This window comes from Corvus cornix, chromosome 1A (genome assembly GCF_000738735.6).
Source record: "Corvus cornix cornix isolate S_Up_H32 chromosome 1A, ASM73873v5, whole genome shotgun sequence".
Lineage (NCBI taxonomy): Eukaryota > Metazoa > Chordata > Aves > Passeriformes > Corvidae > Corvus > Corvus cornix.
In genome coordinates, this window is record NC_047057.1 from 38,389,428 (window position 1) to 38,407,030 (window position 17,603).

The 17,603-nt window shown below is 36.2% G+C and overlaps 1 protein-coding gene across 6 annotated transcripts in view; it reads left to right on the top strand.

The window, feature by feature from the left end:
* The window catches only part of SYT1 (synaptotagmin 1), a 339,414-nt gene that overhangs the window by 121,111 nt on the left and 200,700 nt on the right, over nt 1-17,603 (top strand). For 5 of the 6 annotated variants that reach the window (XM_039570748.1, XM_039570745.1, XM_039570746.1 and 2 more), the window contains exon 3: nt 2,561-2,622. The exons of the other annotated variant lie outside the window; for it this stretch is intronic. Coding sequence is in view for 1 of the 5 variants with exons in the window: in XM_039570749.1 (XP_039426683.1) it covers nt 2,622 (1 nt within the window). In the remaining 4 variants the exon portion in view is untranslated. The remainder of the gene's footprint in view (nt 1-2,560; nt 2,623-17,603) is intronic. 6 annotated transcript variants of the gene reach the window in all.

Consider the following 17,603-nt stretch of genomic DNA (forward strand, 5'->3'; position numbering starts at 1 on the left):
TTCTGTTGATATTTCCAATGGTTTCATTAGGAAATGTCTTCCCTTGCAAATAGTATTGAAATGAAAACGGAGCCTTGGAAGATACTAGCAGTATGACAGATGCTATTTGTAGCTCTGGAAATACAGTTGTCACTGCAGGGGATGCCCTGCACTGAAGACCCACAGGAGTCCATAACCAAGGGTGAATGAATTAATCTTCTAATATAATCTAATAAAAAATAGCCTGTATTTAATAGTAAGTGATAGAAATACAGTTGAATTTCTTATTAAAAATTTTAATCTTTCTCTACAAATGCAAATCTTTCCAGTTTGTCTCCTTATATTTTAGCTGTGAAAATCTTTGCAAAGAGTGACGGTATTTAGTCTCCTGGAAAACTGTTGAATTTTATTGATTAGTTTTTACTTACTTATTTTAGATGTGCATTCCATTTTTCATATCTTTTGGAAACTCAGACTATCAGCCTTAAAGGAGCAAGCAGGCTGTCTCTGTTTGCACTTAATGCAACACTGCACTTACTCATAGTTTCACTTAAATTTGCTTCTCTAGTGCATAACCTGTATTTTTATCCAGTTATTTACAATTAGTACTAGAGTAGACGTTTGTCTTTCTTTTCCATTTTCTGTCTTTGCAGCAGAAGGAATAGTGAGTCTCCTGAAAGGCTCAGTAATAATATGACTCAGCTTGACACAGACAGCTTAGAGAAACAGGGGAAGATTGAGACAGTGTACCACAGAGCAGGTGTGACTCTGGGTGTTAATTTCTCTAAGGCACTTGCAGCTACCTCTGCTCAAATGCCAAATATACACAGGGACCTGAACCAAAACCCTGGCTCTGAACCCCAGGAGAAGGTGGAGATTAGAGGATTTTTTTTTATTGAACCCTCTTTTTGAGTGTGTCTGAATTTCAAATCCCTCAGTTTGGGAAGACTTGACTTGACAGCAAGAGGCAAGGTTTCAGTTGAACCCGTTCAATAGATATTTGAGTACAGTAGTTCAGATTAGGTCTGTACCAGAAGATTTTATACAACTAATACAGAGCACCAAGTGAGGTAAGGTGTGCTAAGGCTATTGACATGAGTTGACATTTGATATGAGTTACAAACTGTGGAATGAAATCAGCTGTGTTTTACACCAGCATCTGAATTATTCTAAACCCTTTGGAACAAGATTTCAAATCGTTGTCCCGCTAACCTTGCATCATTCAAGTGTTCAGCTCCTCACTGATGTCTTGGACATAACAAAATGGGCTGTTAGATAGAAGAGCTGATCCCTAAGGTTCAAAAAAGTTTTAAACTTAATAACATCATAATAGTGTATGCTTCTGACTCATGGATTATATAGCCCTCAGCTCCAAACAGTTGTTAATTGTTGCTTAACGGGTTTCTTCAGTAGATTCCCATACAAATGAGTGATTTCTGGTATATCAGAAATATTGACAGAACGATACAGAAAGAAATACTAATTTCTTACTAAAAAAGAAGGGAAAATCAGTTTTTATAATTAGTTATGGTTTGAGTCCTCTATTATTTGAGTCATGAAAGATGGTATCTTAGAGTGAGATGGTGGATGGAATCATGATTTGCCTTTTTTTAAAGACCAGAGTAAGTGTTGGTGTGCTGTAGTATGACAGTTTTAGATCACAAAAATTTCATTTACATGTTGATGTAAAATTAAAAATACGTTTGTCTGTCTTGGTAACTATGTATTTGGCTCTATTTTTTAACTGCTTCCAAATTGGTCATCTTCATAATTAATGCCTTCACAGCTTGATTGTGCTTGCTCTTTCACATCAATGTTGCCCTTATTGTAACCCTTATTGCCCAGCAGTCCCAATTTTCTCCCTTCTCTCAAGCAGCCTTTATTAATGAAAATTGCTAACAGTAAAATCTGCAAAGGCACAGTATGCTGTGTTCCTTCAAATGCTGCCTTAAAACTTACCTCTGTTGCAATGCCTGTAAACTGGCCAAGAAAGACTAAAGCAGCTGGTGTGCTGTGTTCAGTTTTTACCATACAAATTTTCTGCATGAAACAGGAGTGAGGCATCAAACACCGCTCTGCAGCATGTTCCACTCTCCTCCAAAAGTGGTGAGGAAGGCTGTGGCTGTCACTGGAGGCATATGTTCTTTCTTCCTTCACTCCTCAGTCTAATGGGGTGATTCAGCCAAGATCTAATACGCTATGAGAATTTGATTTTGACCAGAGGATTGCCAGCCTCAGAGATGTGAAAGCCTGTCACCTTCCTGGAACTGGGGAAAGCTGCAGGTGCCCAGATGAAATTAAGATACCCTGCATTAGGCTGAGTTTTCAAGAGAGATTTGTTCCCTGAACCTGTGGATTTCTCATCTCTGCTGCTGTTGTAGTACCTAAGACTGGAAACTGTTTTTTAAGGAAAAGGAGTGATGTGAATTTTCTCTTCTGGGTGCTTTCACAAAAGCCCAGGGTTTTAAATATTGGAGTAAGCCAAAACTAAATCTGAAAATGGCAACCTTCTATGGCACAAAGGAAACTAGATAGTTAACTTTAAATAGGTGATAAATGCATGTGTTTGTTTTTCTTACAGAAGCGTGGAGTCCTGAATAAACAAAGAGAAGAGAGTTAAGCACACATTCTCTACTCTGAACAGTAAGTGACCAAATTACGTACTCTGAAGATAAACACTACTTGCACTTCCTTTTTAAAATATGTGCAGTTCTTCTCACAAGTGTAAGAAATTAGTGCCGTGAACATTTCTGCCTTTTATCCAACTTAGTTTCATTTCACAAGGGTAGACTTCTATAACCTAGAATCCTATAACCATCTCAGGTAAGAGGCCCACAGCAAAGTGTCTTCATTGCTGCCCATACTGAGAATATTGCCTTTTTCATCTCAGTAGAAATACATTGCAATAGAAATTATAATAGACAGTACCAAGATAAAAACAGTATTACACCAACATTTGCTCACACACGAAATTTTGCAGAAAAACAGATTTATCACTGTAGTCAGATCCTGCTGGGTCGGTGTAGGAGCAAAAGACTTTTATGGGTTTGTGTTAGCCACCTAATCACTGACTACTTGTTCTGACCCGCCCTGGTCATAGCTGTGCTGTTCACTGCACAGTGCAACCAATTACAGTGCATGGCTGCACTGGCCTTTGACAACTACAGCATTGTAAAACATCAAGAAGTTAAGAGCACTTGCTGAGACAAGAAAATGAGCCATGTGTGCGTTGTGGGTGATATTATTGACATTGTCCCTAGAAAAAAGTCTTAGGCTGCTGGTGAAGTACTAGTCATGACAAAGTAGAGCACAGACACTGCTTTCCCTGCCAGTCCAAAGCAATACGCCCTGGGAACTGTAGCTGATTATACAGGTGTACCACATTGCTTGGGTATCAACAGGTGGCAGTATGTTCTGAGAACCAAGGCAGGTGAACGTGTGTGAACACATTTCTATTAACAGTTCCAGTAAAACAGTTCCTCTGTGCTAGGTGCCAACAAAGCCTGCCTTTTTTGTGGTAGATGATTGTGGACGGTAAGTAATGTGCAGAGAATAGGTGTTCTTTAGCACAATTCTGCTTTTGGAATATACATTTGGCAGTACAAGGTAAAGAATTTTATTGTCGTATATGAAATCCCTATTCACTTAGCCAAACTGGCATATGGAACAGGCTAGTTTTGAATAGAAATAAATCTTGACTACTTCTTGATAAGTAATAAAAATAACACTCTTTATTGGAAAAGAATGTGTGTAAACCTCAATAGCAAAAAAATACCCATTATATCTCTGGGCATCCGAGTTTGATGATGGGTTTTAACATGAAAGGAAATGTGTGGCATTTCACTGAATCCAAGAACAGCACAATGCTTGTTTGTGAATCTTGTGTGGTTATTTGTACTAAACTATGTTACCAGTAGGCATCTTCTACATATATAGCAAATGATACATTAGAACCATTAGAAAAAAATATTCTGAAAAAAATTCTCAAAACTACTGTTTATCTAGTCCTTTGATTTTTCCATTTCTCCTTCTGTCAGTCATACTTGCCTTTCATTTTCTCTTCTTTCCTGTATGATTCCTGTGGTTTATATTCCCTATATGCTATCACACCTCTTTTTACCCTTTATCTTTCAATTTTTTGCCACACAGTCAATCTGCTTGAACTTCATATTTTCTGCTCACATCTCCCACACAGGGTCATCTCCTCTTACTCTTGGCAGAGCTGCACTGCGGAATGTTTCTGATCTTGGGCAAATTTTGAGCTTGCTATTTCTAGTATCAAATAGATACTCTGTAGAGTAAGAGCATTATTGCTGCTGTTGGGTCATAATGCACAGAATAATGCCCTATGCCTATATGTAAGGAATTCACCAAAGGTTGCAGCATGGTGTAATACGGGTCAGCTCTTGCAATTTTTTTTGATGTGTGGAAAGATACAGTGGAACTTTGGGAGTTGTTATTTAATGCATGGGATACCTTCAACCTAATCAATTATGCTTTACTCCCTCTGGATCTGAAGTTTTGGCAGCAGATGACTGATAGTTACATGAATAAATATTAGCAATTCCAAGCAGTTTGTAAAATTCAACTGATACTTGTATACAAAAAATCCACAAGTTGTTATAGACCTGCTTGTAGAAAATAAATGTCACTGCTGCAGATGCTGGAAGGTCTTCTCCCCATTTGTGTTTCTGTGTCAAGTGGCCAGAACTCAGAGGCTTCGGTTTCAAAATAGCATGGATTTATTTGTGTATAGTGAGAAAAAATGATCAACTATTATTGGTACTCCTTCACATACAAATTCTCTCTTCTGCTGGCAGAGTAGGTTGACAGAAGCTTTTCATAGTATCCATCAGTTAGTTTTATTAGTTGTGGTATTATGATTATAAACTACAAATGATCTAACATATAATGAATATATAATTGCAAAAATGAAACTGTAGTTTTTATTTAACATTCGTAATGTGAAATTTATTTAACACTCTCGTTGGAATATACATGGGAAATTAGAATAATGAAACAGAAATAAAATTACTCTTACCTCTCATCCATCATCAGTGAGAATCAATGCTACCAGCTTGATCAGGCTATACATTGACCCATGGAGGGAAGTTCAGGTATGGTATCTGTTGGACTTCTAACAACACCCTTGAGAACTGTGTTATTCATAATATTCATAAACGAAGTAACCAGTCATTCTTCTGACCCTGGGATTGATAAATTGGATTGTGAAGTTGTTTTAGAATAGATTTTTTCCTTCAACGTAAATTAAAATCTAAAGTTTAAAATATCCAGTGCTGAGAGGCAAAAAAAAATTGGATTCCCCAATAAGGAGAAAATAAAATTACAGTTAATATTGTTCTTATTTTAAAAAGGATAAAATAAAATTCACAATGTATAGTATGTTTTGTGGGTTTTATGTGTTCTCAACTTTATTTTAAGTGCAAGGGCCTTTGTAATTTGTCTTTGATATTGTAAAGGATTACAGATATCCTTTGTGGAACAGGGAAAAAATCTTGCAACGTGTGTTCTAAAAAAGGTCCATTGTCCTCACATAGTCAGCAGAAATCAGATTTCATCTGCCACAAACTTTGGTTTATCAAGGAAGTGGCGAATAATTGGTGACTGGTTAATAACAGGATTTTTTGTTACTCTTGTTTAATAAAGGCAAGTTCAGGTAACGTGACATAAATTAGGAGATTGCAAAGCAAAGTGCTAGTACAGAAGAGGGATAGCCAAAATCCAGACTCTGCTGTGAGCAGATGAGAGGAGGCTTAGCCTGCTGAAAACTACTGTATGGGCAGTTTGACTCCATTATGTGTAGAAGAACTAAATTCATGTTAGACTTACCATTAGCCCATGAGCATGCAACATTCCCCTTGTTTGCCCTAATATCTATTTCAAAAGCTACTGTGTTTTATATTTTACCATTTACCATATTATATCTAGAGGTAGGTAATGTACCAGAGATGAAGTAGTTAAATGAGGGGGTTTTTTGTTTTGGAACGGTCAGTTGTGTAAAAGTTGAATTTAGGAGTATTCAAAAAGAAATGAGCCTGTGGTTCCTGCATCTTCTGTACTAATCACAATAACCTTCCCTTGCATTATGATTTCAATCTTTCATGAAGTAATCTAGAAGCAGCATGGAAGTACCTTCATTCCTTGTTTTTGCTATTTTGTCACAGGTTTTAAAATTAAAATTCATGTGCATATACTGCAGGCTTGGATAAAATTGTTCATTGGAGTGTTTCCACTACCTTAAGTCTTTAATGAGGTCTTCCCCTAAATTAGTTTCACTCTGTTTTTTCTTCCTCACATAGTGAAAGTATGAATTTCTGGTAAATTATATAGTAGCATTTGCATAATGTAAAGGTTGTTTACATTGCCTCTCTTTTGGTTATCATGTCAAGACTATTCAGAGGAGTCTATTCTCTATGGCTCATATGCTTACAAAATTTTGTGCCTCAAAACTTCATTTTTCTTTTTTTTATCATTCCTGTATTACAGACACAGCTTTGTGTTTTTTGATGTGACATCTCTGACATGGATTTAGATTCTGTACTGCTTTGAGGTATGTTAGTTAATGCAGCCTAATTTTGCAAAATGGCTCTGTAGTTTAGTTCCCTGGGGCTTCAGTTTAGTTGTCATCTATCATTTTAGCACTGTGATTGATTACTCTCTGCTATTTAATTTATCTGCTGCAACTTCTAAGCTTTTTCTTTAATTGGTAAACACATACTTTTCTAGACACATTTTCAAATGACGTGTTTTCCAAGTGCCCCAGAAGTCATGCAATCATATTTTTCTCAGCTAGGAATTTAACTGTTTGAGCCATTTAATGGGTTTCAATAAATATTGGCTGATCTTTTGTCTATTACTTGGAAATTTTGAACTGGACATCTGTGTTATATTTTCCATTTTTCAATGTTATTGTATATATATGTATTCTGAAATACAAGCATATTTACCAGCTGCTTCTTCATCCACCAAAAAACATTAGAAGAAGTCAGCACCTTTCTTACGTGTAGGAGCCAAATGCCTGGGCTGCTGCTGTGGCAGTAGATTTTAACCACCTTTGCACATTAGGTTTCGAAGGCAAAATATTAATTAGTGTTTTTTGCTTGTGGGAATTTCATAAGCCAGCTTCAATCAGAAGCGTTAACGTGCTTATTCTCTTCTGTTGTATACTCTGTTCCTGTACTTTACTGTTTTTAAACAGCACATTGAATGTCAACCTGGCTATGATTTTAAATCAGACTGTTTCAGAGTAATGTCATTTCCATTTAAGAAAGAGTTGGTTTTTGGCATGAAGTGATACAGTGTGTAAAGATTGCAGCAGTTCTACACAATTACTGAGGCAACTTTCAAGAAGCTACTACAATGAATTGATTCTATGATCCACATATCAAAGAAGTTGTAATGTCCCATTTTCCCAGCTACTGCAGTTTTTATTATGGCTCCTTGTATTTTTTAATGGGGATGTTAATAATTTGTTTAGGGTTTTGGGTTTTTTTACTTTTAGTTACTGTCTAATATTTGTGATTAAAATCTCTCAATAAGAAGAATTATACTGTGTCATCATAATGCAGCTTTGCTGACGTTGGTAACTGCTATTGTAGTCCTGTCTCTAAATACAATCAAACAAAATTAGTAGACATCTGTAGTGTTGCATGCTTTTTAGGGTAAATTGGTGTTCCTTTTTTTTGTGAGAGCAAGCTTTAATCAGTATTCCCCTTTTGTTTCTGATTCTTAATCTTGTTGTGCAATCCGCTTTTAAAGACTACCAGATTAGCTTCGGGTATGTACCTTAGTAATTTGTGGTAGGTCACTTCCAGCCCAAATTTCCTTCAAGTCTTGGAGATAGCCTGTTCTGTCACTGCTCTTGTCATGACTTATGCTTTGATTAGGAAATAAGAGGATAGGCTTTCTTGTCAACTCTGCTGTTCCACATTTATGGTACATGAAGCTTAACTCAAGAAAAAGCTAATCTGATACAAGTGATTATGAAACATATAGGTTAAGATGACTCCTCAGTATGGAGTTGGTGATCACTAAAGGACATTATTTGGCAGTTTTGGATCATCTCCAAGAGTGACTTTGCTCTTCAGTGATGACTTTTTTGTTTTCTTCTTTTAAAGTTTCATACTATAACTTTTAGTTTGAAGACATATAGCCATCATAAACACTACATTTTGACAGCTTGCCTTATATAAATGAAACTCTTTCAAGAGTTTATTCAGAAATGAGAAAAGATGCAGCTTAGACCTGTTTACAATCATATCTATAAGTTACAACTATATTGACAACATTTATCTGTGAAAATGGGAAGAAAATAGGAAATTCAGTTACTTTCCCACGTAAAGAAAAATGTTTTGCAAAGCCATTAGCACATAAAAATATGTTTTCTGATGTCAGTCTTCTGTGTTTATATTAATATCTGAAGTACATGAAAATGGGCACAGTAGAATTTTTCTTTCAGTAAACAATTTTGAAAATACAAAATGGGTAAGTATATTTGGAAAGGCATGATTCCTTGGATTAGGATTTTTGGGCAGGGGGATATAAATTAGAACAACTAGAAGGTAGGAGTGATTGAGTGCTGTGGAACACATCAAATATATCGGCAGTGTGTCTGCAGTGTCCTGCTGCTATACCTTCAGTTTTGCTCTGCAAGCTAAAGAGGCAAAGACGTGGTTTTGCTGTGAGAGGACCCTCTGCATGACGGCTCTGAGAGCAATATTGATTGATGGTTTTCATACTAGTGACTCCTGTAGCCATGCTAATAAATGGAACAACAGTACTTTGAGGTGAGGGCACAAGTTTTTGAACATGCTATTCATGAAGCACGTAACATTAGGCCATCTTCCCAGTCTTACCAATTACAAAGCTTCAGTTAGGCTACTAAAAATGCTGAGATTCTTTTTCTCTGTGGGCCATGTACTTGGGAGTTTTTCTTGTTACTGCTCAATTTCTATGACTGCTTCAGTCCCTCCAAAATCTTAAGGTTTAGAAGTGTATTTTTTATTGAAAGGTGAGATTTTCATTCAGTCGCATGGATCCAGCGGCTGAAGCTTCGAAAGATAACTCCCAAACATTTATTGCAAAGTCTGGTGATACTGTGTAAATGCATGATAGCCTGGAGGTCTCTGGTACTGAACAGAGGTACACTTTGATCTTTCACGTAATAGGTCTCCCAATACCTTTTCATTTCTAACAAAAATAGTGCCCAGGCTGCTCTTATACCATAAGCCTATTTCACTCATCCTTATAAGTTGTGATGCCAAGTAAGAACATTGGTTTTAGGAAGAAGGGTGAGGAAAAAAAAGAATAAGATGTCATTCAGACTGTGCAGCCTTAACTATTTTTGGTGGTATTTTGCTCTTAGAAGCATTTCTCAGTGGTTGAATCTTTTGTTTAAATGAAATTATTGACATGGACAGGGTTTATTTATATAATTTTACTTCAGGGATAATAATTTTTAAAACTTTAAAATTCATTAAACAATTGGTTAATAAACCACTAGCAATAAAACTGTTAATTGTTTATCCTGTAGGTAACAGTGATTCCTTTTGGAGAGTTACGGCTATTGGGCAAATGTGCCCAATATATAGATTAGTTTTTAAATGGGCATTACATCTAAACTTTATAATTCTGTCCTCAGAGATTTCTTAAGGAGAATAGAATCAGTATCTTTGATATTGCAATTTTCAAAAGATTTGTTAGTAGACATAAATGACTTGCTTAAACCCTCTTGAGTAGCTTTCCTTTTCAAAAATGATATGGTGGCACATAGTAACTTTACAGAGGGGTTAGAATTCACTCTGGTGGTGAAATGGGTAGTGTTGTTACTGATGTGAAAAGAGTAAGCTCATACCTTCTCAGTGTTGCAAAGACCTTGAAGAACTACAGAACTATGTACTGCTGTTACTTATCTTATTCTTTCAGATTCTGAGATTGTTCTGAATATTGATTTGTCCAGCAGTTCAAGCTTCTTAGAAGGTGCCACTGTGTTTCAGAAATGTGTTCATTAGTACCTAATTATTTTTGATGCATGTTAAAAGAAATTGAGATCATATCTGTTGTTAAATAACTGTCTTTAAAAAAAAATTGTCTTACTTGGTGGTTCCTAATATTGAAAATACCTGTGTATGGCTATGAGTAAGTCCTACAAACATCAAACAGTTTTTCTTGCTGCCCTTTTTACCAATAAAAACTCCCTGCCTCCATTATTCATTCTCCTGGGAAAAAACAGCAGCTTTTATAAGCCTGAATAATGAGATGGGGCTAGGAAAAGGAAAGCTCTGGTGTAATTACACTAATCTGGTACATACTGCTGTAACATATACCCCCATATTGTTTCTGATTCTCCTTTCTCCTTTCATCTTTTGTTCATATTCCCATGTTTCTCCCTTTATTATTTTGTTATTTGCCACTCTACCTAAGCCATATTATCATAGGATGGCTTGGGTTGGAAGTGACCTTGAAATCATCTAGTTTCAACCTCCCTGTCATGGACAGAGACACTGTCCTCTAGATCAGGCCGCTCTAAAGCCCTATCCAACCTGATCTTGAACACTTTCAGTGATGGGGCATCCACAGCCTCTCTGGGCAATTTGTTCCAGTGCCTCACCACCCTCACAATAAAGAATCTTTGTGGCCCTCTCCTGGATTTGCTTATGAAATTTTAGTTTTCCTTCTAGAGCTACTTTGATTATACTCTTCTGAAAAAGATCCCTCATTACCCCGTGTCACCTAATTTGTTCTCTTGTAGTTCCCATAGTTCTTGATCTTCTTCATAATAGGGATTTCAAAAAGATAACAATAGGGATAAAACACATCTTGCATCTGTTGGAGTGCTGTAACTAGGTTGTGACTGAGTTTGCAAAGAGGGGCTCAAGCTGGGATGGTGCCCATTTATGTGATCAGAAATGTGTGTAGACATAAAGCAATGGTTTTTATGCGGATGTTCCTTCCTCCCCATGCTCAGCTCTCTTAAAGTCATGCTATAGAACAGCGAATGAACCTGAGGTTTGTACCTTTTCCCTCTGTAAACATTTGTTTCTTTAGCATAAGCTCAGAGGGCTTTGGGCATCTCTTTATCCCAGTCAACCAACTGTCTTTGTAGCTTTGCTCCTACTTTTTCTTCATTTTCTACCTGCTGTGGGTATGAGACTATAATGTTACATTACTTCAGATAGAACACAGTAAATTTGCTTATAAATGATATATGAATACATTAGCTTTTTGCCTTATTTTTGGTTGTTAAACCCTTTGCTTTAGCATATACTACTTTCTCCAAATTATCTCCCTATAGCACGCAATGTCTGATCTGTTTGAAGAGCTTCTGATTTCTGCTGATTAGATGTTGTACTCAGAGCACCAAGGAAACCCATGTTTGTGTGACTTTTCTTCTTGGATGCACATGTGTGTGCTCTCTTGCTTTCGCTGTTTCTTGCATTTTTTCCTCTGTTTTGCTGGAACAACTATGTCCTCAGTTGTCAAATTGCTTTCTCTCAGATAAAATTCCAAAGCTAAATTGAAAGAAATCAACCCAGAAACTCTGGCAGATGATTAATTTCTACAGTGAAACTGAATTTTGCGAGTCTTAAATGAAAAAAACATGTATTATTTAAAAAGTACAGTATTAGGCTTGTGAAAAGGAATCTCTAATACTTGGCATATAAAAAAAGAGATATGATAAGATTATGAAACCTTGAGGGGGTTACTTGAATCATCAACTTGTGTCTAGAGAAAAAATAAAGCTCTGTTTTATTAATCCTAATTGTCCTTTTATTTGTTGCAATATATTGTATCAGGTTTACAGCATCTCTTCAGCATTAACTTCCCAGGAACAACATCACTAAAGTGCAACTATCAGCCAGCTGAATGCTACAGATACAACCTGAAAACAAATATGGATGATTAAGCAAGGTATTGTTTTTCAGAAACAGCACATCCACTTCTGTGTAGCATCAAGAGGAGAATTTAAAATTGTGTACAGGGTTCAATAAACTGTTGAACAATCTATTTACTGACTAATAAACTGTTTTTGTGAGTTAATCTATTGGTCAGTAAAAGAGAAAGAGGCAGATTATGAGTTATAGATTGTTATGAATAGCATGGTAGAAGGAAAGCAGTTAACACTAGAACTGTATTACAGCTGTGAATCATTGCTACTTAAAAACATCATGGCTATGAAAATGCATTCTCTAAAAAGTTGATTGAGGTATGAGTAAAGGCATTTCCATGATACTTGACGCCACTGTGTTGCCACAATTAATGTGTGGCTTTCAGGAGGTGAATCATCATTGGCCATACGTGACTTTAGCTTTGCCTGTTACTAGATGTATATCCTGCTTACCAAAATATTGCTTCATTGGTTTCTTAGCTTAGAAGTACAATATATGTGCTGTCACAACTTCTTTAGCAGAAAGTTATGACAGGGTAGTTAGACAATTCATATAACAACTTAGAATTCATCGGTTTAGAATGACCGGAGCTATGTCAGTTGATTTTATACTGTGGTGTAACCTGCCTTATGAAAATTATCTCAATATGGGGATTTAGAAATGCTTTTAAGGAGATAATGTTTATATGTAAGTATTCATAAAGTAGTTGAAGTATAATTAGTACTTCTTATGGGAACAAGCTGGAGAAGCAGAAGAACCCTGGGTTTCAGTCACAATTTTTGATGTCACAAACAATCAAATGCTCAACTGATCCAAGAAAAAAACAGCCAAAATAGAGAGGAGGAGCAATCAGAATCTTTCTGAATAGAAGCATTCATCAGCTGTCACGTTGCTGACTTTAAGTTCAGTTATCATGTTTGGACTTGGTGTGGTGCCAGTAAAAAGGATTTGCTCATTTATTTTCAAGTGATCAGAATATTTTTTAGGCCACATGTAGAAATAATTAGAAAATACAGTAGGCTATTCTGAATAAGAAAGAATGAATAAGGTACTTGCAGTGATAATACAAATGAGGAAGGATGAAAGTTCACCATTATTTAGATTTAAAAGGAATCTCCATAGGAACTGCATTAATTTAAGATACTTAATACACATATTATTACCTCTTACTTCTCTGATTGAGTGAAACTTATTTGGTCACCTAGAATTTGATGTGAGTGTACCATTGATTTGTTGGGCTGCCCCCGGTTGCGTTATTGATTTATCTCAGAAAGTGCAAGAGACTGAAATTAAAGAAATAAGGGGGAGCATGGTGATGTTCTTTGGTAAGTTAAGAGGTAATAGTATATGTAAGAAAAGAGGAGGGCCAAGAATTACATTAAGGCTGTTTATTTGTTTATTTACATCTGAAAGATGTGAAAAAGGTGTAATGAAAAAGTTATTTGTTATTGATGTGCTAGCTATATTGGTAAAGAAGAGAAATGACAACTCAGAGCTAGAAGAATGAAGGTACAGGTTTTGTCAAAATATTAGTGAGCTCTCTAGATACCCTGATGAAAAATTGCCACTAGTTGGTTCTCTTGTCGTTGCCTTGACCTTAGTATATCTTCTGTTGAGCTTCTGTCATTTTCATCCAAAATATGAGTAGCCATTCAGAAAGCTTTACATTTTTCTTCTAGACTCTGCCTGGGTAAAAACAGTGGAAATACTTGGCAGTGACAAATGTCATCTGCTCTGTAGGCAACAGTTATTGTGGTCTGAAATGATGTTGAATGCTGCCCCAGATGTTTCCACAGTTAGGCGTCTGTGGTTTGTATTGATGCTTGCTCACAGACTAAATGGTGTCAAGTGTGTTTTGGATGTGTGGATTTTGTACAGTGCTAACAAACAATTCTAATTCAGTTGGGTTTTAGGGAAACTAATGATGGTACGTGCACATCACTCAATTTAAGTACCTTTCTGGAGAGCATACTGAGGCAGCTTGACTATGTAAGAGAGTGTATATATTTCTGTGGGTTAAGACTTGACGTTCTATTTATTTTAGAGAAATATCTTTTCCTTGGTAAGCACAATCTTTTATCCCTCTTACGGCTTTTTGATAAGAGCTTATCCATGGCTTGGTTGCCTTGTCATTTTCTGATGCTGTTAGGGAAGTGGTGCTTCTCTGCTGCATGAAATTTACGGACACTTGCTCTTTTTTTCCCCTGAAACAATGAGTTGCAATACAAGACTTTACTCAGAAGAAATCTGAAGTGAATTATGTTGCTTTGGTTTTGGATGGAGTTTCATATATCAATACTGCTAATTGTTTTATCACCTTATGATAGGATCACCAATAAAATACTGTACAGTCCTTATAAAATTCACAAGAGTTTGCATATTTACTGGAAACTTAGCACGTCCTCTGCTCTGACTCACTCACTTTCCATGGTCATGTATCCCTACTGCCTTATTAAGGTATATAAATAAGGGAGTCTTCACATTAGCAGTTCTAAAAGTTAATAATTTACATTCACATACAAAAGTGGCAAATGCTTTGAGTGGTTCTCAGCTATACTTCTCATGTGTGGAGAAGTGTCTGGCAGATGCTGTGCTGTTAAAACGGTGGGATCTGTGGCAAGGGAGTGATCCGATGTAGGACATACCTGCTGGCACAGTTTACAGTGCACTGGAAAATATCCTGTCTGGTGGGGAAAAGTTTTGTGGGAAACCTTAAAATTCTACTCACTTTTCACAAAACTCTCATTTAATTTTCCAAGAGAAGTTGTTTCTATCCTTTAGTAGAAAATAGAGCACATTTCTACTGTAGTTAATTTTTGGGTGTGCAGTAGGATGTGATTTTTTGCTAGGTAAAACTTCCTAGGAAAGATGAGTCAGTTCTAAAGGATCTTACTCTCTTCTGTTATATGATATGTGGGGTTTTTCTTCTGTTGTTGTTTTAGCTTTCTGTTTTTCTTTTCCCTTTTTGCTATTTCTTGGTGTTATGCATCTTACTATTTATGTCTTTACATTTAGTGTTTGTTCATTGCATTTGGAAATGCAGGTGACTACCAAGTGTTTGTTGGTAAGTAAGTAATGCTAAGTATGGTCTAAGTTTATGAACCTTGAAACTTGACATCTCGAAGATAGCTACAGAAAAAGGAGACCCTGTTCTTCAAGAAAGTTGTCTTTCCATTTGTCAGTCACCACTTAAGATGGTCAGTTGCCAAAGCTGTCACGCAGAGAGCAGGAAGTTGGGTAACCTGGTGTAGTATATTTGTGCTTAGCTGTGCGCTCTTACCCCTCTTAGGCGATTTGTGTTCTTGTGTCTTCTCGCGTGCATACAGTGCCATCAGGACAAGGAACCAGTTCACCCCCAGTTTACAATAATGCTACTTTTCAAACTAGCAGCTGTGTTACCTAAGGAAAGCCCAATAGATGGCCCTTCCCCAGAGACTGAGCCTATCCAATTCAAAGCACAGTGTGATGCCTTTGAAATGTAATTGCTAAAATGCCACCCATTTATTCCAGTAGAGCTGGAAGATACACAGGTAAATTTTTTAGCTTTTTAATTAAAGATGCATATCTGAGGTAACCTAGCAAAAGGCATTTGCCTAATTAACTCCCTGTAGTTCACCATTCTGTCAGTTGCTGATAGTTAGTAAATATTTGGTTTCTTTAAGCTTTATATCTCTATGTGAATGATTTAGATATTATCATTATGGAAGAAAAGATCAATTAATTTCCATGTCTTCAAGGATATCTGTTTGGACTTTCCAGGTCATAGTACAGCTTAAACAAATACATGGGTATGTGAAACTGAATTTTTTCCCAATGTGATATTTTTGCTGCTATGAGAATCAAAAAAACTACCATTTTTTCCCCATACAAAGGAGTTAAATTCTGTAATTCTGTGATCTTCTGCAAGTGACAAAGTTGTGGCTTTATTTTTTAAATTTACAAGTATGTTTTTAAAAGTCTATTTTTGTAGGGCATGTTCAGAATCTCTTGAAATTGCAGTACATAAGAGGGAGTGAATGATGGTCTTTAATAGGAGTGGGAATAATATGTAACAGCCCTATATCAAAAGTCACTATGTAAATCAGTTGTATTCTGAATTGTATGTGATTATCCCAGTTTCAGTGGGGATAACAGGCTGCTGTGAAAATGAGCAATTCTTATTGTCTGCACTGTTATTTTCCATCCCACAGTAAAAGTTAAATTCACTCTTAAGACCTAAATTAATATTTTATGTCAAAGCTTGAGGAACAAAGAAAGGCTTTGGGGGGGAAGTGGTGAAGTTTATATGTGTAATGGAAAGCTGCACTAAAAAAGACATTTTGGTTAATGCTGGTTCCCATGGTTACTTGCAAATAATTATGCAGTTTTAAAAACACAAAACTCTTTTTGCAGTCTTACTTCCAGGCAGATAAGTGTCCAGCAGTTAGTTACAATTAGCTATATAAGAAGTAAATTGTTAGCCTTGATCTTTGAAATTCATCTTAGCTTACATATGTTGCACCTCTACACACTGCATTTGTATTGGCTTCACTAAGTTTCGGTTTCCAGGTTAGGCAATTCTGTCTCGCTTGACTAATCTTCTCAGGTCACTATCATAGTTTGTTAATACCTCCACAGCTTTTTACAGTAGGCTATGAAAGTCTTTAAAGACAAGTTACTCTTTTCTAAAACAGAATTTATTCGACATGTAAGAGTTCTGGTCTTTTCTCTTAGGGCTTTTTTTTTTTTATTGTGTACCTAATTTTGTTAAAACCATTCCAGTCAGGGAAACCACAACGATGAAAATGCATCTTTCTGTGAAGCTTGGTCATAAGACACCACTGTTCTTTTGCACCTCATTCATAACAAATAAAATTTTATCTTATTAATAATAGTAGTAATATGAATATTATATTTTTAATACCACATTAGCATTATGCAAGAAATAAACAGATTAGGCCGAACTACCCAGGTTTTTCTAAATCAAAAAGCATGCTTCCAGTTCTGCCTGTGTGGGTTCCCTACATTACCTGTCTTGGAACTGCACAGTTCGTGTCATTGCAGAATTAGGAAAGCACAGGAGATAGCTTAGAACTTGCACTGATCACAATTCTGAACTTCCGTAGTGAAAAGATTTTGACACTTGTGTATGAAGAATTTTCAGATGATTCTTGCTGTTTAGATACGTGTGAAATCTTTCCATGTTTGCAGCATTATTTTTATGATTTGTCAGAAATAGGCATAACGAGATGTCTCGCATCAGCTACACTGGTTTTCTGTTTTGTCTTTCTTGTCATTTTTTGACAAAGTTTTTTGCTGTTGGAACAATAAATCACAATTTTTGTAATTAATATGTGATAACATATTCTATTTAACTTTTTCATGTAGTTGTATTTCTAAAGTATGATAAGCACTTAAATTTCTAATTAGATTAACTGCTCTTTTCTCTTTCAGCTTAACACAGAGATCTGGAATACAGTAATTGATTGCATAGCACTTTGATTATTTTATCTTTTGATCTGAAGTCTTAGCATCATAGTTTCTCATTACCATGAGTTGTGATGATGTTTTCAGGATGATGATAAACCATAAAACAATGAGGAGGGGAAAACACTACTTGATCACAATACTTGCTCCTCATTTTGCACACTGAGAAGGGAGGCTGGTATCGTATCAGCAGTTGTAGGGCAGAGGAAGCAAGAGAAACATTTTGATTGCCTCCAAAGCCTTAGAATC